General features: G+C 36.6%; 1 protein-coding gene across 2 annotated transcripts in view; it reads left to right on the top strand.

Moving 5' to 3' along the window:
• Nucleotides 1-26,030, top strand: part of SLC25A40 (solute carrier family 25 member 40) — a 63,238-nt gene that overhangs the window by 7,810 nt on the left and 29,398 nt on the right. Inside the window, exons 2-6 of one of the 2 annotated variants that reach the window (XM_088018440.1) lie at nucleotides 13,616-13,780; nucleotides 13,863-13,931; nucleotides 15,624-15,744; nucleotides 17,010-17,069; nucleotides 18,689-18,795. In XM_088018440.1, coding sequence (XP_087874566.1) covers nucleotides 15,648-15,744; nucleotides 17,010-17,069; nucleotides 18,689-18,795 — 264 coding nt within the window. In that variant the 5' untranslated portion in view covers nucleotides 13,616-13,780; nucleotides 13,863-13,931; nucleotides 15,624-15,647. The remainder of the gene's footprint in view (nucleotides 1-13,615; nucleotides 13,781-13,862; nucleotides 13,932-15,623; nucleotides 15,745-17,009; nucleotides 17,070-18,688; nucleotides 18,796-26,030) is intronic. The other variant, XM_028120401.1, reaches the window with a different exon arrangement.

The raw sequence follows: 26,030 nt of genomic DNA, 5'->3' as shown, positions 1-26,030 counted from the left end.
CTTCAATGCCTTTCATCAGTGTTGTATAGTTTTCAGGAGTACAAGTCTTTCATCGCCCCAGTTAAGTTTATTCCTAGATATTTTATCCTTTCTGGCATAATTATAAATGGAATTGTTTCCTTAATTTCTATTTCTTCTACTTTGTTATTGGTGTATAGAAATGCTACCGATTTCTGCATTTAAATTTATATCCTGCAGCTTTACAGAATTCATTTATTCTTTTTTTTTTTTAAGATTTTATTTATTTATTTGACAGAGAGAGACAGCCAGAGAGGAAACACAAGAGGGGGGAGTGGGAGAGGGAGAAGCAGGCTTCCCGCTGAGCAGGGAGCCCCATATAGGGCTCGACCCCAGGACCCTGGGATCATGACCAGAGCCGAAGACAGATGCTTAATGACTGAGCCACCCAGGCGCCCTGAATTCATTTGTTCTAATAGTTTTTTGGTGGACTCCTTATAGTTTTCTGTGTATAGTATCATGTCATCTGCAAATAGTGACTGTTTAACTTCTTTACGAATTTGGATACCTTTTATTGCTTGGTTCCTGCGGGCTAGGACTCCAGTACTATGTTAAATAAAAGTGGCAAGTGAACATCCTTTTCTTGTTCCTGAACATGAGGAAAATATCTCCATTTTTCACCTTTGAGTATAATGTTTGCTGTGGGCTTTTAAGTCTTCCTGTATGGCCTTTATTATGTTGAGGTATGTTACCTATAAGCCCACATTTTGGGGGTTCCTGGGGGTGGCGCGGTCAGTTAAGTGTCCAATTCTTAATTTTAGCTCAAGTCATGATCTCAGGGTTATAAGATCGAGCCCCACATCAGGCTCTGTGCTGGATGTGGAGCCTCCTTAAGATTGTCTCCCTCTCCCCCTCTCCCCCCTTAAAAAAAAAACGCACTACTTTTTTGAGACTTTTTATTATGAATGAGTGTTGGATTTTGTCAAATGCTTGTTCTGCATTTGTTGAAATGATCATGTGATTTTTATTATTTGTTTTGTTGATGTGGTGTATCACAGTGATTGATTTGTAAATATTGAGCCATCCTTGCATCCCTGGAATAAATCCCACTTAATCATTGTGAATGATCTTTTTAATGTATTGTCGAGTGTGGTTTGCTAATATTATGTTGAGAATCTTTGCATTTGTGTTCATCAGAGATATAGGCCTGTAGTTTTCATTTTTTTGTAGTATCCATGTCTGGTTTGGTATCAGGGTAATTGAGGGTCTCATAGAATATATTTGGAAGCTTTCTTTCTGCTTCTGTTTTTTGGAATAGTTTGAGGACAACAGATATTAACTATTCTTTAAATGTTTGGTAAAATTCACCTGTGAATACATCTGGTTCTGGACTTTTGTTTATTGGAAGTTGTTTGATTACTGTTTCCATTTTATTACTAGTAATTGGTGTGTTCAGATTTTCTATTTCTTCTTCATTCAGTTTTGGAAAATTGTGTATTTCTAGGAGTTTATCCATTTTTTGTAGGTTATCTAAATTCCAAGCATATAATTTTTCATAGTATTCTCTTAGAATTTTTTTTGTATTTATATGGTGTCAGTTGTTACTGTTTTTTGTTTCTCATTTTCTGTCCTCTTTTTTTAGTGAGTTAGGCTAAAGGCTTATCAGTTTTGTTGAAGAACCTGCTCTTCATCTCATCAATTTTTTTTTCTTTTTCTAGTCTCTATTTCATTTATTCTCTGATCTTACATATTTTCTTTTTGTTCTCCTAGTTTCTTTAGATGTAAGGTTAGATTGCTTTTTGATACTTTTTTCTTGAGGTAGGCCTCTGTCATTTAAATTTATTTCTTAGAACTGCCTTTCCTACGTCCCAAAGAATTTGGACCATTATATTTTTATTTGTCTAGATGTATTTTTTTAATTTCCTCTGATTTCTTGGTGTCCATTGGCCATTTAGTAGCATGTTGTATAGCCTTGATGTGTTTGTGTTTTCTTGTGGGGTTTTTTTTTCGTGATTGATTGATTTCTAGTTTCTTACTGTTGTAGTGGGAAAAGATGCATGATATTTCAGTCTTCTTAATTTATTAAGACTTGTTTTGTGGCCTTCATGTGATCTATCCTGGAGAATGTTCCATGTGCACTTCAAAAACAAAATGTACGTTCTTTTTGATGGAATGTTCTGTATATATTTTTTAGGTCCATCTGGTCTAATGTTTTGTTCAAAACACTGTTTCCTTATTGATTTTCTGTTTGGATGATCTACCCATTGATATAAGGGGTGTTAAAGTCCCCCCCCAATGTTTGCTTTATGTATTTAGGTGCTCCAGTGTTAGGTTTGTGGATATTTACAATTGTTAAATCATAACAATTGTTAAATTCTTGTTTGAATTTGCCCCTTTATCATTATATAAATCCCTTATTTGTGTCTTATTACAGTCTCTGTTTTAAAATCTATTTTTTCTAAGTGTTTACACCAAAGGGTTTGGTTTGGTTTGGTTTGCTTCTCTTTGTGTGGTATCTTTTTCCATCCTTCCACTTTCATTCTTTCAGTGTCTTTAGGTCTGAAATTAGTCTCTTGTAGTCAGCATATAGATGGGTCTTGGGTTTTTATCCATTCTGTCACCCTATGTCTTTTGATTGGAATATTTAGACTATTTGCATTTAAAGTATTGATTGGTGTGTACTTACTGCCATTTTGTTAATTGTTTTTAGTAATTCTCTGTTACCTTATTTTTCCCTCTTGCTCTCTTTCCCTTGATTGATGACTTTCTGGAGTGTTTTGCTTGGCTTTCTCTTTATTTTTTGTATAACTATTATAGGTTTTTGGTTTGTGGTTACCATGAGATTCATGTATAAAATCTTAGACATATAGGAATTTATATTAAATTGATGGTCATTTAAGTTCAAACACATTCTAAAAGAACTTTTTTACTCCCTTTTCAATGTTTTATGTATACTTTGTCATGTTTTATATCTTATTATTTATAATTTTTTTGCTTCTGAGTATCACCTTTTCCACTTAAAGAAGTTCCTTTAACAGTTCTTGTAAGGGTGGTTTACTGGTGATGAACTCCTTAACTTTCATTCATCTGGACAACCCTCAATTCTGAATGATAACCTTGCTGAATTGAGTATTGGTGGCAGGTTTTTTCCTTTCAGCTCTGAATATATCATGCCACTCTCTTCTGGCCTACAGAATTTCTGCTGAAAAATCAGCAAATAGCCTTATGGGGTTTCCCTTATCTGTAACTTTTTTTGTTTCTCCTTTGCTGGCTTTAAAATTTTCTGTGTTTAACCTATGTCATTTTAATACTTAGGTGTCTTACTGTGGACCTCCTTTGGTTCATCTTGTTTGGAACTCTCTATGCTTCCTTATCCTAGATGTCTGTTTCCTTTCCCCATTTAGGGAATTTTTCAGCTATTATTTCTTCAAATAAGGTTTCTGCTCCTTTCTCTCTCTCTCTCCTTTCTGAGAGCCCTATAACATAACATTTGTTCACTCAGTGTTGTCTAAGAGATCCCTTAACCTATCCTCATTTTTTTAATTTTTTTTTTTTTCTGATGCTGAGTTTGGGTGCTTTCCATTACCCTGTGTTGCAGGTTGCATAACTGTTCTCCATCCACAAGTCTGTTGATTCCCTGTGGTATATTTTTCATTTCAGTTACTGTATTTTTTAACTTTGGATTTTTTTTTCTTTTTTTATGTTTTTTATCTCTTTGTTGAAATTCTCACTCAGTTCTTTTCAGTCTGGTTAGTATCTTTGTGATTACTGCTTTCCACTCTATATCTGGCATATTACTTATTACTGTTCTTTTTTTTTCTTATTCCTTCATTTGGAGCATCTTCTGTCTCCTCATTTGCTTGATTTTGCTGTGTTTATTTCTATGAATTGGTGAAATTAGTACTTTTACACATGAAGAAATGGTCTTGTGTATGGTCAAATCCTGTGTGGACTGTGTGTGCCCGGTGACTTTGACTGGCTGGAGCTGTGTCTGGCATGTGCTGGGGGCCTGGAGTACTCCATGTTGGGCTGCTCTGGTGGGATGACCAGAGCTGAAGCAGGCATGGTAAAGGGCAGTTCCAGGGCTCTCCATGAAGAAGGCACCCTGGCAGGATAGCCGAAGCTGAAGTGGGCTTGAGCTGGGGTGGTCCCTGGGCTTTCCACTCAGAAAGTGCCCTGGGAGGACAGCTGAAGCTGAAGCCTGGGTGTCCAAGGGTGCTCATTGCAGAGTGTGTCCTGGCAAGGTGATTGGAGCCAAGGCCAGCATGGGCTGGGGTGTCCTGGGGCACTCCATGAAGGGGACAGCTTTCCAGGGTGATTGGAGCTGAAACAGGCATGAGCCAGGAGGTCTCAAAGTGCTCTGTGCTGGGGGTGAAATGTTGTAGGAGTTGAAATGGTGTAGGCCTGAGGTGTTCTGGGGTGCTTACATCTGTGTCACCTTGGCATGACAGCCAGAGCTGTAGTGAGCACCCACCAGATGGGTATATATTGTACTGGGGCTACCTTGGTGGGACTGATAGGTCCAGTGTGGGCTGGGACCTGGGGCTCACTGAAACTGTAGGGCAGCTGTGGCACCCGGACCTTGCTCCTGTGCATGCTATCAGTGTGGAAGGGAATATAAACCATGGTGCTCACCAGCATCACTGACCGAGAGAGAATTCCAGTAGCTCCCTCGCTGTTTGGTAGAGGTCTAGGACTGGATCCTTTATATTTTAGTTGCTCTTTTAAACCTGCATGTTTTTTCTGTGTACCAGGTCATCCAGAGCTATGGCAGGGCTTACTAAGGTGGCAGGCCAGCAGTGGTGCCCAGAACTCTGCTCCAGTCTGCATTATCAGGGCAGAGGGTGAACATAAACTGTAGCACTCACCAGCTCCTCCAACCTGAAGAGAGGTCCAGCAGCTTCCCCACTGGTGGAATTCTGAGGCTGGGTCTTTTAAACCAAGCCTTTTTTTTTCCTATGCCCCAAGGCAGACAAATCTGCTCTAGGTTCCTCAGTACTATCCCTTCCCTTTTAGAAGGTGGGGACGGACAGTAAAGTCTCCCCAAACTGAAAAGGTACTTTGAGACTGAAAAACAAAGCAGGCGATTTTGTACAGTTTACACAGAGTTTTATTCAGGGTAACTTACTGACAGGGGAGGTTTAGCTAGAGGATGATCCACGGCAACTGCATAGTTTTTCTCTGCAAAGTCTGGACCTTAATCAGATTTTATAGAATAAGTGGACATGCAGAAGGGCACTGTTGTGAGGTTAAAGGGTTGGCATGTACCTCGAAGGGTTTGTTTGCACCTAATTGACAGAATTCTGCCTTTAATTGGATCTTGTGGCACCACCTGTGTATCAGGAATGGGAAAGACTTATCCTTAACAGATTCAGGGGAGGCCAAAACAAGTCTTCCCCTATTGTGACCTTGGCAGGCATTTCTAAGGTATATAGATTAGTCTCCAAGGGGCCTGGAACACATAGCCCAAGAAGGATCATTGAGTGAAAAGAACAAGATGGAGGTCCAAGGATGGAATCAGTATTGTCAGCACTCCTACACTTCCACTACAGTTCCCTGCATTTGGGGGTTCCCTTCATTATCTTCTCTCCATCTCTTTTGCTATCCTTTATGTGGTCTCTCTAGCCTTTCTATATATATTCTATCTTTTTTTTGTGCAGAAGCTTTAAGTTCTTTAAGAGGAATTGCTCTATAAATAGGTGTAGATTTAGTGTGTCCAAGGGAGTTCAGGGTCTTTGTCACCATCTTGGATCAGAACTCCACTTCTTCTAGTACATTTTATGGATGTGTGTTTTTTTTTATTTTTGGGGGGTTTTTTGTTTTCTTGTTTTGGGTTTTTTTTTTTTTTGGTGGTTTCTGAGGTGATTACAATTAGTATTTTAACTTACAACAATCTGGTTTGAATTAATACCAGTTTAATCTTAGTAGTATATAAATATTTGCTTTCATATAGCTCCATTCCTTACCATCCGCCTTTGTGCCTTTGTGGTCCTACAGATTACATCTTTATATAGTGTATGCTTATCAGCAGAAATTTACTTTATTGTTTTATCCATTTTCTTTTATATTTATCCTTGTTACCTTTGCCAGTGCTCTCGTTTCTGTATGAACTCCAGTTACTCCATGCTCATGGATTGAAGGAATTAATACTTTCATGTTAATATTTTATGTTAATATGTTAAAATGTTTGTACTATCCAAAGCAGTCTACAGATTGAATGCAATCTCTACTTAAATACCAATAGCATTTTTCACAGAACTGAAACAAATAATAAAATTTTCGTAGAACCACAAAAGACCCTGAATAGCCAAAGCAGTCTTGAGAAAGAACAAAGCTGAAGGTGTCATAATCCTAGATTTTAAAGTATACTATGTTTTAGTAACCAAAACAGTATGGTGAAACAGGAGTGAAACAGGAAAGATCACGTGGATCAGTGGAACAGCCCAGAAATAAACTCACACTTAACATGGTCAATTAATTTATAACAAAAGAGGTAAGAATATACCACGGGAGGTGACAATTTCTTCAAAAAATGGTGTTGGGAAAGCTAGGTGGGTACGTGCGAAAGAATAAAGCTGGACCACTTCTTAGACCATGTACAAAGATAAACTCAAAATGGGCTAAAGACCTAAATGTAAGACCTGGAACCATAAAACTTAACAACAACAACAACATAGTAAACTTTCGGATGTCAGTCTTAGTAATATTTCTTTCTGGATCAGTCACCTCAAGGGAAAAAGCAAAAATAAACAGGACTATATGAAACTAAAATCTTCCTGTAGAGCAAAGGAAACCATCAACAAAACAAAAAGGCAAGCTAGTGAATGGGGAAGATATTTGCAAATGATTTTTCCAATAGAGGTTAATATCCAAAACTTATAAAGAACTCATACAATATCAAAAACATAGACAAATGTAAAGATGAACAAAAGATCCAAAAAGACATTTTTCCAAAGAAGATTTACAGATGGCAGACACATGAAAACGTGTTTATTGTCACTAATTATCAGGGAAATGCAATTCAAAACTACAATGAGTTAACACTTTACACCAGTCAGAATGGCCAGTATCAGAAAGACAAAAAAATAAATGTTGATTAGATTGTGGAGAAAAGGAAACCCTCATGTACCATTGGTGGGAATGTAAATTGGTGCAGCCACTATGGAAAACATGATGGAGGTTCTTCAAAAAATTAAAAATAGAAATATCCAATAATTCCACTGTGGTGTATTTACCCAAAGAAAACAAAACACTAATTTGTAAAGATATATGCACCTCTATGTTTATTGTAGTGTTATTTACAATAGCCAAGATATGGAAACAACCTAAATGTCTTATCAGTAGATGAATAGCTAAGGGAGATGTAGCATATATTTACATTGGAATATTACTCAGCCATTAAAATCGTCATTTTTGACAACATGATTTGATCTATAGTATTGTGCTAAATGAAATAAATCAAATAGAGTCAAATATTATATGATTTCACATATTTGTGGGATCAAAAAAGCAAAACAAATGAAGACATTGTAAAGAAAACCCAAAAACTCATGTGTAGACAACAAATTGGTGGTTGCCAGACGTGAGGGCAGTGGGGGACTGGGCAAAATAGGTGAGCAGGGTTAAGAGGTACAAACTTTTAGTTCTAAAATAAGGCAGGATGAAAAGTACAGCATAGAGAATATAGTCAATAACATTTTAATAACTTCATAGTGACAGATTGTAACTATATCATGACATTTTGTAACATATATAATTGTCTAATTATCATTTTGTACACTTGAAATTGATATATTCTGTCAACTCTGCTTCAGTTTAAAATGTTGAAAAGATAAGTAAAATTTAAAATGTGATACATGTGTATATACATTGCAATATTATTCAGCCATGAGAAAGAAGGAAATCCTGCCATTTGGGGAAATGTGGTTGGACCTTAAGGTTATACTTATGTGAAATAAACAAGACAGAGAAAGACAAATACTGCATGGTATCACTTACATGGGGAATCAAAAAAAAAAAAGATGAATCTTGTAAAAAAATAAAAATAAAAAGTATCAGAGCAAACATTATCCTAATGTGGAATCTTAGAATTTTTTTTAAAATTCAGGAATGGAATAAGAATACTCATTTTCACCACTTTTTAATGTTATGTTGAAGATCCTAGCCTTTACAATAAGGAAACTAAAATGTAATATGCTGAGTGTGAAGGGCAGAAATTAAACTTACTATTTGCAGACAATGTAAACTTCTATGGGAAAAAACTAGAGTCTATAAATCAATTACAATCAGTGGTTTTTCTTCAGTAAGGTTGGCTGGATATAAAGTTAATGTACAAAATTATTTCCATATCTTAACAGCAGAGAGAATATATAATTAGAAGGAAAATACTGTTTATATTAGTATTAGTGACTACTGGATAGCTAGAGTTGGATCTGTCACAGCAATGGCACAAAGATATCTATACGACAAATGTTAAAACTTCTTACAACATAAAGGAAGACTCGAATAAATGTAAGAAGAGACAGTATTCATAGATACTATCTTTATAGATTCAGTGCAATTCCAACTAAAATCCTAAAGAGATTTTTCAAGGAACTTAGAGGATTTTTAAACTTACGTGAAGGACCTGAGGGCCAAGAGCCACCATGACACTTCTGAAGAACAGGTAGGGTGGACCTACCCTACCAAATATAAGGGCTTCTTATGACTCCCTAGTGGTACAGTCTGATACACTTTAAGGATAGATAAGTCAATCAGGAGAATAGAATAGAGAGCCTAGAAACAGTTCCACAAAGGAATAGAATTTAGGTTTAACAAAGTAGTTATCAGTTTAGAGGAGAAAAGAGGAATTATTTAATAATTGGAGCTTGGGGGTGCCTGGGTGGATCAGTCATTAAGTGTCTGCCTTTGCCTTGGGGTCATGGTCCCGGGGTCCTGGGATCAGGTTCCACATTGGGCTCCCTGCTCAGCAGGGGAGTCAGCTTCTCCCTCTGCCCCTCCCGCAGCAGACAACCCCCCCCAAATAAATAAATAAAATCTTTCTAAAAAATTGGAGCTTGGAGAAAGTATTTGTTTTCACATGGGAAAAAACTTGGTTCCCTATTTCACATGCTATTTTAAAAATTCTGCATAAATTAAGGATTTAAAACTTGTCAGCACAACTTTAAAATACATAAGGAGAGAATGTAGGCAGGTATCTTATGGACTCTTGAGTAAAGAAAGATTGCTTAAAGAAGAATCAGAAAGGTGTTGTCTATAAAGGGAAAGACAGATAAACTTCCCTATGTTAACGGTAAGAATTTTGACCCTTCTCTCACGCTACACACAAAAATCAATTCCAAGTAGATTAATGGCTTCACTGTAAGACCTAAAATTATAGAACTCCTAGATGAAAAAATAAGGAAAAACTTCATAACATTGATGTTGGCAATGATTTCATGTGTATAACACCACAAGCGCTGACAGTAAAAGCAAAAGGCAATTTTGACTGCATCAAACTAAAAAGCTTCTATACAGCTACAGACAAAATCAAGAGTGAAAAGACAGTCTATGGAATGGGAGAAAATATTTACAAACCATACATCTGATATGAGATTAGTATCCAAAATATAGAATGAACTACAACTCAGTAAGAAACAAATAACTAGAATAAAAAATGGATAAAGGACATTAATAGACATTTTTCCAAAGAAAACATACAAATGACCAACAGAAATATGAAGACACTGAGCATCACTAATTACCAGGCAAATGAAATCAAAGTCACAGGACGTCACTTCATACTTTTTATGATGACAATTATTAAAGACAAAAGCAGAAAGTAACAAGTGCTGATGGAGATGTGGAAAGTCAGAACCCTGTGCATTGTTGGTAAAATGGTGTAGCTGCTATGGAAAATGGTTCCTCAAAAAATTTAAAATAGAGCAACCATATGATTTAACAATCCCACTTCTGGATATTTATCTAAAATTATTGAAATCAGAATCTCAAGATATTTGAAATCCCATGTTCATTGAATTATACACAGTTAAGGGGTAGAAACAGTCTAAATTTTTTGCCCATCAGTAGGTGAAATAATGAAAATGTATATACATAAAATAAAGTATTTAGCCTTTAAAAAATTTTTTTTTAATATTTTATTCATATGAGGGTGCTGGTTGGCTCAGTCGTTAAGTGTCTGCCTTCAGCTCAGGTCATGATCCCAGCGTTGTGGGATCTAACCCCACATCGGGTTCCCTGCTCAGTGGGGAACCTGCTTCTCCCTCTTCAGCTCCCCCTGCTTGTGTTCCCTCTCTCTCTGTCTCTGTCAAATAAACAAATAAAATCTTAAAAAAGATTTTATTCATTTGAGAGAGAGCACGTGCACACAAGCCAGGGGGAGGAGCAAAGAGGAAGGGAGAAGCAGACTCCCTGTGGAGCAGGAAGCCAGATGCAGGGCTCTATCCTAGGACCCTGAGCTCATGAGGGGAGCCAGAAGCAGATGCTTAACCTACTAAACCACCTGAGCACCCCTAGCCTTTTCAAAAAAGTTTTTATTTATTTTAGAGAGAGAGAGGGATGCATGAGCAGGGGGAGGGGCAGAGGGAGAGAGAATCTCAAGTAGACTCCACACTGAGCATGGAGCCCAGTGCGGGGCTTGATTCCATGACCCTGGGATTGTGACCTGAGCTGAAACCAAGAGTCAGATGTGTAACCCACTGAGCCACCCAGATGCCCCTATTTAGCCTTTTAAATGAAGGAAATCCTGTCATATGATACGTATTTGAAATTTTAGAGTATTATGCTGGGTAAAATAAGTCAGTCACAGAAACAAAAATACTGCACATTTCCACTTACATAAGTATCTAAAGTAGTAAAATTCTTGAGAAGGTAGAATGGTGGTTGCCAAGTGAAGAGATGTTCAGCATCATTTACTGAGCAGGGGAAGGTAAATCAAGACTATGAGATTGCATTTAACATAAATTTGAAAAAATAAAAATTCTGATGATACGAAGTTTGTGTGATTTACTATCTTCTGACTTGGATATTCCCCTAATCCTTTTTTGTTTTTCAATTTTTATTTAAATTCTAGTTAGTTAACATAGTGTAATACTGGTTTCAGGAGTAGAATTTAGTGATTCATCACTTACATATAACACCCAGTTCTCAACACAAATGCCCTCCTTAATGCCCATCATCCATTTAGCCCATTGCCAGCCCATTTCCCCTCCATCAACCCTCAGTTTGTTCTCTATAGTTAAGAGTCTCTTATGGTTTACTTCCCTCTCTTTTTTTTTTCCTTTTCTTATGTTCATCTGTTTTGTTTCTTAAATTTCACATGAGTGACATCACATGGTATTTGTCTTTCTCTGATTTATATTGCTTAGCATAATACACTCTAGTTTCATCCACATCATTGCAAATGGCAAGATTTCATTTTTTTGATGGCTGAGTGATATTCTATGGTGTCTGGGCGTGTATGTGTGTGTGTATATATATATCCCCCACATTTCCTTTATCCATTCATCAGTCAGTGGACATTTGGGCTCTTTCCATTATTTGGCTATTGTTGATAATGTTGCTATAAATATGAGGGTGCATGTGCCCCTTCAAATCAGTATTTTTGTATCCTTTGGGTAAATACCTATTAGTGCATTTGCTAGATCATAGGGTAGTTCTGTTTTTAACTTTTTGAGGAACCTCCGTATTGTTTTCCAGAGTGGCTGCACCAGCTTGCATTCCCACCAACAGTGTAAGAAAGTTCCCCTTTCTCCACATACATGCTAACACCTGTTGTTTCCTGTGTTATTAGTTTTAGCCATTCTGACAGGTGTGAGGTGGTGTCTTAATTGTGATTTTGATTTGTATTTCCCTGATGATGTGTGATGTTGTGCATCTTTTCATGTGTCTGTTGGCCATCTGGATGTCTACTCTGGGAAAGTATCTATTTGTGTCTTCTGCCCATATCTTAACTGGATTATTTGGGTTTTGGGGGGTGTTGAGTTTCATAAGTTCTTTATAGATTTTGGATACTAACCCTTTTTCACATATGTCATTTGCAAATATCTTCTTCCATTCCACAGGCTGCCTTTTAGTTTTGTTGACTGTTCTTCACTGTTCAGGTTTTTATCTTGAAGTCCCAAGAGTTCATTTTTGCTTTTGTATCAGTTTTTCTGGCTTTAGTTTCAGGTTTGAGCATAATCCAGGTGACAACTTCGCTCAAATAGATGTCAAAATAAAGCATTGTAGGCCTTTTTACTTTTTACTTCTGGAGGAGGAGTGTACCCATATTCTACCATATGTACATTATTTTCCCACTTAAGCATGTTCATATAAACGAATGTTAGAAGTATTTTCTTAGACCTAAAGATTCTACTGTTTCACAAACTGAAAATCCTGTTGTTCACATTTTTCCAAATATAGAAAAATAATAGAACAGTAAAAATATTTATGGTATACTTACCACCTAGATTTAGCAGATTGTTAACATTAGAATATTTGTTTTTTCTGAAGCATTGTGAACTACAACTATTATAAAATTTAGCCCTTAATATTTACAGTATGAATCTCTTAAAAAAAAGAAGACACTTTTATTATAACTGGTATTAAACTATTATTGTTGTAGTACCATTCTCTCTCCAAAAAATAATTTTTAATATTATCTAATATCCAGCCCATATTCAGATTTATGTACTCTCAAACTGACTTTTAAAATTTTATTTATTTGAACCAGGATGTATTTGGTTGGTAACTCTCAAAAGATTCCCTTCTTCTAGAACAGTTCTCCCTTCCTGCTACCTTTTCCCACCTTAATGGTAGTTGTTGAAGAACCAGGACAGTAGTCTTATATGGTATTACAACTTATCCTGTTTTGTGGTATCCTTTACCCTGTTACTTTAGTCTCTTAATTTTCTATAAATTGGAACTTAGATCTAATGGATTGTTTAGATTAAAATTAAAGGTTTCCCCCCCAAAAAAAATACTTAATAGATAATGCAGTTACTTAATTTTGTGTCTCAAAATCTGATTGACTCATGATACCAAGATTGATCAGAGTGTTCAGCTTCTAGAATTTTTTGTTTTGTTTTGTTTTTTTAAGTAGGCTCCATGCCCAGTGTGGAGCCCAACACCAGGCTTAAACTCATGACCCTGAGATCAAGACCTGAGCTGAGATAAGAGTCAGACACGTAACTGAGCCACCCAGGTGCCTTGAGAATTGTTTGTTTTTTAAGCAGAATAAATTTACCGGGACAGAGTGAGGTTTTATAAATGAAGTTTAATAAATGAAGTTTATTATACTATTTTTTTTTAAGATTCTGTTTATTTGAGAGAGAGAGAGAGAGCAAGCACGAGCAGGGGGAGAGGCAGAAGGAGAGGGAGAAGCAGACTCTCCTCTGGGGAAGGAGTCAGACGTGGGGTTTGATCCCAGGACCCTGGGATCATGAGCCAAAGGCAGAAGCTTAACTGACTGAGCCACCCAGGTGCCCTGAAGTCTGTTATACGAAATGAAGTTTTATAAATGAAGTTTAATAAATGTAATGTGAGCATTTGTGGAATGCTCTTCATATTCCTAAAGTACTTAATAGGAGGTGTTTCAGTAAATATTTGATTTGTCTTTTAAGTTTTTTTTTATTTTTTATTTATTTATTTTTAAATATTTTATTTATTTATTTGACAGAGAGAGAGACAGCAGGAGAGGAAATCCAAGCAAGGGGAGTGGGAGAGGGAGAAGCAGGCTTCCTGCGGAGCAGGGAGCCCGATGCGGGGCTTGATCCCAGGACCCTGGGATCATGACCTGAGCCGAAGTCAGACGCCCAACGACTGAGCCACCCAGGCACCCAAGGTTTTTTTACATGCTCCTTTCCTTTAGGTTCTCCATTTCTTGTGTGAAAAGATAAGACAATTACTTTCATTTTTCACTATAGATTTTCAGCTACTGATGTTACAGACAATCAGATACTGGAGCATAGAGTTGAGGAAAAGACTTAAACCAGGTGAGTAATAATAAAAGTCTAAAGAAACAATAAAACTACCATTCATTTTTATAAAATTCATTATTGGGATAATTGATAAAATTGGAATATAAACTATAGAGTACTGAGTTTCCTCAATTTGATAATGTTACTGTGAAATACAAGAATATTCGGAGGTAATTAGAATAACGGTGTGTTATATGCAAACTACTTTCAAACTGTTCGTAAAAAAATAAGTGGTATGTAATGAGAGTTTGGTGAAATTCTGGATTAATAGGAACTCATTTATTTCCAATGGAAGTGTAAATTGGTCCATCCTTTCTGGAAAGCATTTTGGCAATTTGTCTCAAGTTTTTAGTTGAGCCTCACAATCTTACTTTTTCTTCTATAGTAATTCTAGGAAGACTATAAAAGGTTGTGTATATGGAGATACTTATATAAGAGTATATGAACAAGTGAATAAGGAAGATTTGACAGTAACATAAGTCTAACAATATGAGACTGATTAAATATAATCAAAAACTGTATTAAAAATGATAATGTACATCTATATTTACTGATGCAATGTCTGCAAAATATTTTTAAGTGTCCACTCTGGCCACTAAACAATAGGAATGTTTATTTTTTTAAAGATTTTGTTTATTTGAGAGCGAGAGCACTTGCTCGCGAAAGTAGGGGGAGGGGCAAAGGGAGAGGGAAAGGCAGAAAATCTCAAGCTGACTCTGCACTGAGCGTGGAGCTGGACATGGTGCTTCTTCTCATGACCCCTGGGATCATGACTTGAGCCAAAACCAAGAGTCAGATGCTTAACTGAGCCACTGAGGCATCAGAACCTATTTATGTTTTTTAAACAAGATTTTTAAAAAAGATGCATGTACACAGATCTGTGAATGTTTGTACATATTTGATCAGTTATGTAATTTGCATGTACATGTGTGTCTGTATATATTATATACATATGGACACACATATATATGTATTTGTGTGGACATAGACATTTGAAAAGATGACAGCCTTATGTTGCTAGTGGTTATACTAACTGGCTTTTTACAAAGGAGTATATATTTTCTCATCAAATTTTTCTAAGATAATGCTTCTTTTGAAGATTATATGTTTTTATTTTATACCTTAGTAGCAGCTTTTGGTATGCAGTACAAATAGTGATATATTTGCTAAATATCTGAGTAGTTCTTCTCAGGCTGAATGCACAAATTCTGAGACTGACTGGTCAGGTGCCTTCCTTCTCTTACGTGGCCCGAGTCTGAGACTGGTCAGGTGCCTTCGTTCTCTTACGTGGCCCGGGTCTGAGACTGACTGGTCAGGTGCCTTCCTTCTCTTACGTGGCCCGGGTCTGAGACTGACTGGTCAGGTGCCTTCCTTCTCTTACGTGGCCCGGGTCTGAGACTGACTGGTCAGGTGCCTGCCTTCTCTTACGTGGCCTGAGTCTGTTTTCTTTTTGCTCTCTTACATGTCTTACAAATCTGTTGCTGCTCACACAGCGGAAGTGCATTGTTGTTTTTGGAAAATCAGAGTACATATTTTATTAATGACAGTTGTGTATTGCCTTTGTATAGAACTTAAGTATTTATTTTTGATACTGGTCAACAACATGTGTTTCGATACTAATACTGGTTGTTTTTATAGTTTAATTTATAGCAATCCAACTTAAGGGCATTTTCATTAAACTTTCATTTTACATCTTTTCCTTAACAGATTTTTCTTCAGTCAGTTAAAAATATGGATCCTGAATCAGAGGGGCCGCAGATTACCAAAGTGACACCTCTTCAGCAGATGCTCGCTTCTTGCACTGGGGCTATACTGACTTCGCTAATGGGTAAAATAATATTACTATTGTAGATTATGTAACTGAATGATTTCCGTTTGAGGTTACCATCTGTGAAATAAATCTAAAATTATCATTCATGGTGCTTCATGTTCTCTCTCTATGAGCATGATAACATGAAAAGAACCTTGGACAGAGATTCAGGAGACTTGAATTTTATCCCTTGCTTTGCCGTTCTCAGGCTGAGTGCACTTTGGGATAGTCCCTACTTCTCTCTGAATTTCATTTTTCGTCTATAGAAGTAGGGGCTGAGACCAGGAGTTCTTTGAGGTTCCTATCAATATTGACCTTTTATGACTCTATTAGCCTTTTTAAAAATAGAAAACAAGAAGATAGAATAAAATATTAGTATAATGAATAATACAGAATTTGGGCAGCTTATAATAGAAACAAATACAAATTATGTTTTGCTTGCATTAACAGTGAATTTCTTAAATTCCTCTGGGCCACGTTTTTATGGTTTTTTATAGTCCCTTTCTTTTAGAGAAAGACAAATGACTTAGGTGACAGTTTTTAAGTTGGCTAGTTTATTTAAATAAGATAGCAGATGATTAGAACAAACAAACGTATTGCTTTCGAGTGTAGTATCTTACTTCAGGTCAGAATGTTAGTGTTGTAAAGATTTTAGAGATCATCTAATATGACCTCCTCGTTCTCAGGTGAGGAAAAGTTTTCTTAGAACCACCTTTTGGCACTTGTTTCCTACTTGGATAAAGTAGCATACAAATTAAAACCATTCTCCCTTACTGTGCTATTCCTGAATGGAGTAACACTGTGTGGTAGTAAAGATGATTTATGGCTAGCTTACTCAAATCTTCATTATGTATAGTTTTTATTTGATACAGCTGAATTTAACAGATGAGGAAGACTAACATTGATTATTGATTACTTGTAATATAGTTATTCTCAAATTTTTAAATAGACTTCCAAAACATTTATTCTTTACCTTAGATGATGTATTTTCTTTAAAATACTAGTATTTTAGTTTTAATACTAATGGAATTATTATTGTAGAAATATAATAAGTGACAGTTTAGTAGTCATGAGAGAAGTAATTACATTGTCTTCTCATTGATCCTCTAAACAGGATTCAAGGGCAAAAAATGAGAATGTTACATTTAAAACCATTTTAAGATAAATAATCTTATTATATAGTCATGAAGAGGGGTTGATTTGACATACTTTGTGATTTTTGGACAAATGTCTGTACAATTTATAGGTATCACGTCCTAATTGAAATTTATGTTTCTTCATAGTGACACCCCTCGATGTTGTTAAAATTCGACTCCAAGCCCAAAACAACCCATTCTCCAAAGGTATGTGTACTAGTTATCCTGGAAATGTTACAATAGGCTTTTAGATATTACTTTATTCGTTTTTGTTTGAATAATTTTTTTTGGTTCATTTTTAAAAGTTCATACCTCCTTATACTCATGCAGAAATGTTTTTTCAGTACTTAGTTGTACATGATGGGTTTTAGCCAGAAAACAAATATATATAAAACAGTTATAACACTTTTATGTACCTAATTAAAGCATAGGATGATTTAATATTTGAGTATGTGCCTCACAAGTAAGAACAGAATTCTAAGCATAGGGGCCTTAGAATCTAGCTTCCTCCATAGTCCAAGAGCTGTGCCCATTCTGAAACATTCATCCAACAGTCATCTAACTGTTGCTTGAATATAGTGGTAGGAAATGATTATTTTTATCAGGCAACTTGGTTAATTGTTGGACGGTGTACTTTATATGAATTTGAAAAGAGTAGTTATACATCTTTATTAGATGGGCAAAAATAGCAATTCCTTGATAAATCTTTTACAGTGTTAGAAAGATAATGACATTACAAACATGTTTAAAAAGCAGAAAACAGACTGCTTGGACTGTGAGAGTGTTGGCTCAGACACAGAAGCCACTCTGATGAACACAGTACCGAGATGGGATGAACAACAGTCATAGTTCAGGTGGAGGACAGGATAGATGGATTGCAGGAGAAGACTGAAAGGAAAGCAGTTTCCTACACATTTAAGAAATCCTTAAAAGCAGGAGACACTGGACTTATGTATTACGAGACTCACATATATGGTTGACCAGAAAAGATAATTTTGGCAGCCAGGGTGAGTCCAATAATGGGAAAGAGTTGCTGTTAGGGAAAGTTGAAGTAAATCAGCTGGGAGCTGACGAATGTCTAGAATGAGCAGTATAAATACAGAGAAAGAGACAGCATAGCACTGTCTACATTGACAGAGGAGAACCTTTTTTCATCGTCTGTTTTTCTAATTGAGATATAATCTACATATAACATTGTATTAGTTTGAGGTGTGCCATATGATGATTTGATGTATGTATGTATTGAAAAAAGGTCACCACAGTAAGTTAGTATCAATCACGTCACACAGTTATTTTTTTCTTGTGAAGAGAATTTTTAAGATCTACTCTCTTAAGTTTCAGATATCCATTAGATTTTTGCATATATGTTTATATATGTGTGTATATATGTGTATGTATGTTTCATGTATGTATAGTTCAAAAAAATTTTTTGTCTGAATTTCCCTTGGGTACCAGAGTTTTCTTCTTGTCAAATGGAGAAGATGTACACCCATGTTCTCTTTTCAAAACAGGTTTTCCTCCTTTATATTCCTTGTGCATTTCCTCAGATACCCTAAAAGAATTTATTTCTGTGTGCATTTGCTTACTACATTTCTGAAAACATAAAATTCATCAATTTACTCAATTACTTTCACCACTTTGAGTTTAGAGGCCAGTGCTTTGTCATTAAGTAAATCAATTTATGTTTTCTTAATCCAAAAAGATGAAAACAAAGTTGTATCTCTTTTCATAATTTTCTAGTCTACTCATTGTACTTTGATTTTGTTCCTCTGTAAAAATAGTAGTTGTGTGAAATGATTTTTGACTGTTGGGACCTTCTTTGTTAGGAAAATGTTTTGTGTATAGTAATGGACTTATGGATCATCTATGTGTCTGTGAAGAGGGAGGCAACAAAGCATGGTATAAGAAACCAGGACGTTTCCAGGGTACATTGGTAAGGAGATTATGTTATTTATAATAACATCATGTTTTCTGTTTTTATATTTAATCTATGTATGAAAGATTTTCCAATTGCAGGAGAGTATTAAGTCCATGATATAGTTAGCACACTTATTCACAGTTAAAACGTAGATGTTGAGGCAGGAAAAGGGAAGTACTGCTTTGCTTTTAATTAACTTGTTATTAACTGTCATCTTTTCATGCTTTTTTATGTGGAAAGAAAAAAACGGAGTCAATTTTTTTAAACATTTTTATTTAAAAAATTTTATTTATTTATTTATTTATTTATTTATTTATTTGAGAGAGATTACACACATGCAAGGGGGTTGGAGGGGCAGAGAGAGAGAGAAAGAAAATCCACAAGCAGACTCCCTGCTGAGTGCGGGGCCTGACTCTGGGCTTGTTCCCACAACCCTGAGATCATGACCTGAGCCAAAATCAAGAGTTGGCTGTTTAACCAACTGAGCCACCCGGGTGCCCCTAAACTATTTTATTTTGACATAATTGTAGATAGTATGCAATTTTAAGAAAAATATACAGATCCCATGTACCTTTTTCCTCCTTCCCCTCAGAGGTAACATCATATAAAAGTAGTACAATATCACAACCAGGATATTGACTTTGATACATTAAAGGTATAAAACAGTTCCATCAGCACAAGCATCCTTCCTGCATCCCTGTTACAGCTACCACCATTTCCTTTGTGCTCTCAGCTGCTCCTCAACTCCTGGCAGCCACTAATGTGTGCTTCATTTATATCATTTTCTCAGTTCAAGAATGGAATCAACATATATAACATTTTTGAATTAGTACTTTTCACTTAGCGTAATTATCTGGAGATTCATCCAAGTTGTTGCATTTATTAATAGTTTGTTCCTTTTATTGCTCACTAGTTCCATGGTATTGATGTACCAGTTTATTTTCTGGGTTGTGGCCAGTTTTGAGCTGTTTCAGATAAAGCTGCTACAGGGGCGCCTGGGTGGCTCAATTGGTTAAGCATCTGCCTTCGGCTCAGGTTGTGATCCCAGCCAGGGTCCTGGGATCGAGCCCCGCATCAGGCTCCCTGCTCAGCGGGAAGCCTGCTTCTCCCTCTCCCTCTGCCCCTGCTTGTGTCCTCCCCACCCCCACCCCCCCGCTCTGTCAAATAAATAAATAAATAAAACCTTTAAAAAGATAAAGCTGCTACATAGATTCATTCTCGGGTTTTTGTGTGAAAATAAATATTAAAACAACAACAAACTACTCACTGTTTTTCTCTGGGAACACTATTTACAACACTTCTAAACCAGATATGTGGGTTTTTTTCCCTCCGTGCCAAGCAATTCCTCAGTTACCAGTGAACACCAACCAGGTATCCTACAGTTTAAGTCAATACTGACACCATTAAGACTGCTCCCATTTCAGATGCCATTCACAAGCCAGGTTGTCACCCGTGTTTCTGACTAACTGGCTGTAAATCAGAGGTTCCCACAACCCCCTTCTGGATTCAGTGGGTTGCTAGAATAGCTCACAGAACTCCAGAAAACAGTTTACTAACTAGATGATCAGTTTTTTTATGAGAGGATACAACTCAGGAGTAACCAGTTAGAAAAGATGCATAGGGCAAGGCTTGGGGGGTGGGTGTGGAGCTTCCCTCTCTTGGTGTGTCACCCTCCTTGTACCTCCATGTGTTCACCAACCTGGAAGCTTCCAGACCCTGTAGTTGAGGGATTTTTATGGAGGCTTTCTTAGATAGACGTGATTGATCAAATTTATTATGAATAACAAAAGATACTCTTCTCACCTGTATTCTCTGGAGCTATTTTAGGACTGAGAACAAAAGGCTGAATATTATAACAAAAGATGCTTCTGTTGCTCTTTATTAATTAGGAAATTACAGTGATTTTAGGAACTGTTTGCCAGGAACCATGGACAAAGACCAAAATGTATATTTCTAATTTTAAATCAAAGTATCAGCATAAGTCTTCATTTCTCTGGGATAAATGCCCAGGAGTGCAGTTGCTGGGTCATATGGTAGTTGTATGTTCAGAGTTTAAGAAACTGTTTTCTAGACTGGTGGTACCATTTTACATTCCCAGCAGCAGTGTGTAACTATTCTAATTTCTCCACATCCTCACTAGCCTTTGATGTTGTCACTATTTTTATTTTAGCAGTTTTGAGAGATGTGTAATGATAACTCACTGTGGTTTTCATGTGCATTTCCTTAGTGGCTACTGATATTGAACATCTTTACATATGCTTATTTATTAGTATATCCTCTTCAGTGAAATGGCTCTTCATGTCTTCTGTCCATTTTCCAATTAAACTGTTTGTATTTTTACTATTAAGTTTTGAGAATTCTTTATAAAATCTAGACAATAATCCTCTTGAGAGTGGATTTGCAAATATCTTTTTCTACTCTCTTTTATTTTCATCCTCTTAAACAGGGTCTTTCATGGAGTTAAAGTTTAATTTTGATGTTCAGTTTATCATTTTTCTTCTTGCTTTAGGTGTCAAATCTAAGAATGCTTTATTTATCTTTAGACTAGAAGATATTCTCCTGTTTTTTTTTCTATAAGTTTTATAGCTTTATGTTTTATATTTAAGTCCTTGATCCATTTTGAGTTATTGACTTTTTTCATTGTTTTTGTTCATTTTGCCTGTGAGTATCCAGTTGCATTTGTTGAAAGCTGTCTTTCCTCCAGTAAGGTGCTTCTGCACATTTGTCCACAATCAGTTGGGCATACTGGGTAGAGCTATTTTTGGGTTCTTTATTCTTTCTCATTTATTTGTCTATTACCTATATCAGTAGCACACAGTCTTAATTACTATAAATACATGATAAGTCCTGAAATCAGGTAGACTGATTTCTCCCACTTTATTTTTATTTTTCTTGTTCAAAGTTATTTTAACCATTCCTAAAATTCCTTTGTCTCTTCATATAAATTTTAGAATAATGTTTTTATATCTATAAAAAAGTCTTGCTAAGATTTTTATAGAAATTGTGTTAAACCTAAATAACATCTTTACTGTGTTGACAATGAACTGGGTTAACAGGAGAAAATCAAAGTTAACTACATATGTACAGGGGCTCCAAAGAAAATGTAGCGCATAGGCGGGCAGTTGAGGTTTATTTGTCATCCACAGTTAAAAAAGGGAAAGGGTCTGGGGTTTCAAGGAAGGAAGACAATTCACTGCAAGATGAAAAAGTAAATGTTTGGTAAACAGATGTGTGCTGGGCCACATAGAAACAGTGGGACACAGAGGAACAGACAGGTTCCTCCCTGTCTACCACACCTAGTTTATATTACACTATACTTATCTATGGTGATAGCTCCCTTCCTAGAGCAGTTCCTCTTTGTAAACTCTTTTAGACAGAGGGAAGGTCAAAGGTTCTTCCTGAAGCTTCTGTTTCTTGAAAATAGCCTAAAATCTGCATGCCAAAGAGTTGCATTTTGTGGTACCAAATTTTGCTCCCCTATAAGAGCATAAAATTGAGTCTTTTTTTTAACTACTCTGTCAGTTTTTATCTTTAGTTGATACATTTAGACTATATTTAATAGAGTTACGGGTAGTGTAGAACTTAACCCTCGTTAAAAAATAAAATTCAGCTGAGTAAATTTGAAGATATGATTGGCTTTATTCAACAAATCATGATTTGGGTGGCATTGACTCTAGCAAGTAGAAGGGAGCTCTGAGGAGACTTAATAGGCAGAGGACTTTTATAGGCAGAAGAAGATGGGGCAAGAAAGTTATTATTCTAACAGTGGATTGTTACAGGCAATGTAACAATCTTCTGAGGGAAGTTGGGGGTTCTCTCAGGCAGATTACCTCACTATTAACTTGGTAATTACACATAGACTGGTTAAGGTCATGTTCTTGGGAGAGGCTGAAACTGCACTTAGGTTACGTACTGTGTCGCAGTGTGCTGACATGGGGGTTAGCATAAGTGACTCCATTTTGGTCCTGTTGTCTCATCGTTAAAAACCTGCCATTTCCTTTTTTGGCTTTGTTTTTTTTAAGATTTTATTTATTAGAGAGAGAGGGAGGGAGTGAGTGAGAGAATGAGTGGAAGGAGGGTCAGAGGAAGAGGGATAAGCAGACTCCATGCTGAGCAGGGAGCCCAACTTGGGGCTTGATTCCAGGACCCTGGGATCATGACCTGAGCCTAAGGCAGATGCCTAACTGACTGAGCCACCCAGGCACCCCTTCCCTTTGTTTTCTCTTGCTGTTTTTTTTTCCTCCTTTCTATGTGTTACTTTAGAATTTCATCTTATCGAGTTTTTGTGTATATATTTCTTTGCTGAGGCTTCCTAATTTTTCATTTGTTTTGGTTGTGTTCATAAATGATCATTCAGTGATTTTTATGTTGACCCCTTTACAATGTACATCAGATAATTTTAATACTCTATCTCATTGGCATCTGTTGTCTTTTTTCATTTAGACATCTTCTTGGTTCTTCGAATGACAAGTGATTTTTTTATTGAAACCAGGAAATTTTGCGTATTACATTGTGAATCTCATTTAAACATTCTGTTTTACCTGGCTTCTTTGACACCTCAGAGGAAGAGGGGTGCCACGTTGTTAGTGCTGCGTATAGCTGGAAGTTCAGGTTTCTCCCTTAGCATCCACAGACACACTGTGTTGTGGAGAACCTCTTTACTGTTAGACAGGTGCTGTGATCTGAATGTTTGTGTCTTGTCTACCCAAAATTCATATGTTGAAATCCTACGGCCTGAAGTGATGGTATTAGGAGGTGGAGCTGAAGGTGATTAGGTCATGAGGGCAGAGACCTAAGGAATTAATGACCTTGTAGAAGAGGCCCAGAGCCTCCTTGCCCTTCGACCATGTGAGGATACAAGAAGAAATCAGAGACCCTGATCTGGGACTTCCAGCCTCCAGAAATGTGGGATATAAATTTCTGTCATCTATAAGGTACTTGGTTATAGCAGCCCAAACAGACTGAGAGCAGAGAGGGAGTTCTGGCTTACCTTATCATTTGCACTGACCCTGGTGGGGTGATCCCACTCTCTGTTCTTCTCTGCCCCTCTGACACTACCAATAGAATGCTTGCTGTATTCATCTTAGTTATTTAGATTCTCAGTCTGATACTTCTAAAATCTCTGCCATATATGAGTCTGGTTCTGACGCTTGCTCTGTTTCTTCAGACTGTGTTTTTCTGCCTTTCAGCATACTTGCAATTTCTTTTGTTGAAAGCCACACATGTTGTATTGGGTTAAAAAAAACGGAGGTCAATGCAGCTTTATTGTCAGGTGATAATGTTTATCTGATTACAGGTAAGGCTGTGTTAAGTGCTTGTTGTAGCTTTGTTGTCAGAGAATAAAATTCCCTCTGGTGTCCTCTTTTTTGTCTTGCCTGTCATCTTTGAGTTTCCCCAGAGACTGCTCAAATAGAGTCTGAGGCTTAGGGTTCTGTCAAAGCTATGATCCTCTGTTGTTTTACAGGAGCCCTAGAGATGTGGTGTTAGGTATGGAGGAAGAGAAATATTCTATAGTTCTGTGATTAGGTCTTATTCTTTAGGAACATGAGTGGGGTGTTTCCCTTGCCCCAGGTTGGTTAGATTTTGGTAAAACTACAGTGGTTTAGGCTCTGATAAAATATTTTCCCTTGAGTATAGGCTTTATTAAGGAGAATACAGGTTTGGGGTATATTTCAAAACTGGTTACATTTCCCCTTCCCCTGGTGGAAGCAGGAGGAGATTTTTCTCTGATCATCACAGTGAGAATCTGGTAGGACTCACAGAGCTAAAATTCATGAAAGTGGGGAGGCCCCCCTCAGTTTTTGATTCTCAAGTTAATATACACTGAGCTTTCAGCAATTTGTTATTTATACTTTAAAGTGTAGTTATTAACATTGGTTCTAACTGCAAGCTTCCACTCTAGTAAGCTGTGAGTCTCTGTATCTGTTTATCCAGTTTTCAGGGTAGCAGTTTGCCCTGTGACTTCGATTATTTTTTAAATCTAAGAGGGGTTGTTAATTTTTCAGTTTGTTGAACTTTTTTCTTGTCCTGAGGACAGAAGTGGCAACTATCCTTCAGGGCGCTAAATTTGATGTATCCCAATTTTTTTTTTTTAAGATTTTATTTATTTATTTGACAGAGAGAGACAGCGAGAGAGGGAACACAAGCAGGGGGAGTGGGAGAGGGAGAAGCAGGCTCCCCACCTAGCAAGGAGCCCAGTGCAGGGCTCAATCCCAGGACCGTGGGATCATGACCTGAGCCGAAGGCAGACACTTAACGACTGAGCCACCCAGGTGCCCCTGATGTATCCCAATTTTTAATATCAGTCATTTGAAATATTTTCTAATTTCCCCTGTAATTTCTTTTTTTGCCATGGTTATTTAGAAGTATAATATTTATTAATAATTGGATATTTTCTAGAATCCTATTGTTTCTGATTTCTACTTTTATTCCAGTCAGAGGAATATACTCTGTAAATTTAGATTTTTGAAATTTATTGAGTTTTGCTTAATGGCCCTACATATGATCTGTCTTGGTGAATATTTTATGTCCACTTTAAAAACCTATATTCTGCAATTGTTGGGCATATAGTGTCCTGTAAACCATCAGGTCAGGATGGCTGGTACTTCATTTAGATCTTCTAAATTCTTACTAATTTTTTTTTCAATTCTGTCAATGAAAGAGGATATAAAAATCTTCAATTATGATTGACAGTTTGTTTCTTTTCGCTTTGAGTTCTGTCGGGTTTGCTTCATGGGTTTTGAAGCCCTGTTTTAGGGACATATACATTTATACTTGATACATTTTTCTGATACATTTTATTTTAATGAAATGTGTTTCTTTTTATCACTGGTAATACTCATTATCTTGAAATCTTTTGTCTGATAGTAATGCAGCCACTCCAGCTTTCTCCTGGTGTTTATAAGGTGTATCTTTTTCCATCCTTTTCCTCCAAGACAACATACAGCTGGGCCTTGTTTTTTTAGTCCCCTCTCTGACAATCTCTGATTTTTAATTGGAAAAGTTAGTAGTTACCTTTAAAGGACTTCCTAACGTGGTTGGGTGTCAGTTTACTATCTTTGTTTTTTGCTCTTTGCTCCCTCTGTTGTTGCTTTTTGGTTTTCTTCTCCTTTCTTGCCTTCTTTTTGATTAGTTGGATTATAATATTACATTGATTTCTCTATTCCCATTTCTAGGGAGACAATTCTCCCAAGTCTTTCACGTTTCTACGTATCTTGTGAGCAAGGTGCTGACTGCCCTTAATATTCCTT

Source organism: Eumetopias jubatus, unplaced genomic scaffold (genome assembly GCF_037043125.1).
Source record: "Eumetopias jubatus isolate StellerSeaLion01/CBP00866 unplaced genomic scaffold, mEumJub1_p1.0 scaffold_14, whole genome shotgun sequence".
In the NCBI taxonomy this organism is placed as follows: domain Eukaryota; kingdom Metazoa; phylum Chordata; class Mammalia; order Carnivora; family Otariidae; genus Eumetopias; species Eumetopias jubatus.
This window is presented reverse-complemented; position numbering and strand designations above follow the sequence as displayed.